Source organism: Austrofundulus limnaeus, unplaced genomic scaffold (genome assembly GCF_001266775.1).
Source record: "Austrofundulus limnaeus strain Quisiro unplaced genomic scaffold, Austrofundulus_limnaeus-1.0 Scaffold774, whole genome shotgun sequence".
NCBI lineage: Eukaryota > Metazoa > Chordata > Actinopteri > Cyprinodontiformes > Rivulidae > Austrofundulus > Austrofundulus limnaeus.
The window spans coordinates 87,295-88,043 of record NW_013953176.1 but is presented as its reverse complement, the minus strand read 5'-3'; the positions used below and the strand labels follow the sequence as shown (position 1 = coordinate 88,043).

The window sequence follows — 749 nt, the reverse complement described above, 5'->3', positions numbered from 1 at the left end:
AAATAAATAAATAAATAAATAAATAAATAAATAAATAAACAATAAGTATCTTCTCTCACATTCACATTTGAGATTCTTATTTTTAACCTATCTGTCCCTCCTGTCTTCCTTCCAGCTGTCAGTGGGAATCCCACCCCTGTGGTCCAGCTGGTCCAGACTCTTTTCAGAAGCCTGTCCTGTAGGATGGTGCTGGCCACCTGGGTTGCCATCATTGCAGGGTTTACTGCCTGGTACCTGCTGTGAGCTCAGCAGACACCCGATGTGCCTACAGTCATCTCACAGCAAACAAACAATGACACTGTTGTACCTTTTTTTTTTTAACCTCGTTTGGACAATACAATCCAGTACTTGACATTTTCATAGCTCTATTTATTTACACGGCACTTGTAGAGCATGATTTTTGAGTCTTTAGGTCTGTGGGTGATGATGATGATGATGATGTACACTGTATTCTGCATTAAGTCTGGTCTGTATGCAGAGTTTAAAGTTTCAAAGATTTAAAAGCATGAACTTCTAATGTATTCAATATACAGAATCACAGGTTGTGTTGAAAATATGCTGCTTAAAGAAGCAGTGTTCACATAGTTGTATATTTGTTCATCAGTAAAACTAGTTAAATCTCTGCAATTTCTGAGTTTTGCATTTTAGGGCAACTGATCATAAACTGGAGTCTCCTGCTTCTGTGTTTGTGAAAACAAAGGTGTATAGTAACGTTTACTCAGTTACAGTAAATATTAGTTTTTTGAGGA

General features: G+C 37.2%; 1 protein-coding gene across 1 annotated transcript in view; it reads left to right on the top strand.

Annotated features, from left to right (window-relative positions):
• LOC106532467 (heme oxygenase 2) overlaps positions 1 to 749 on the top strand; it is a 13,334-nt gene extending 12,585 nt beyond the window's left edge. Inside the window, exon 8 of the mRNA XM_014028516.1 lies at positions 116 to 749. Coding sequence (XP_013883970.1) covers positions 116 to 243 — 128 coding nt within the window. The 3' untranslated portion in view covers positions 244 to 749. The remainder of the gene's footprint in view (positions 1 to 115) is intronic.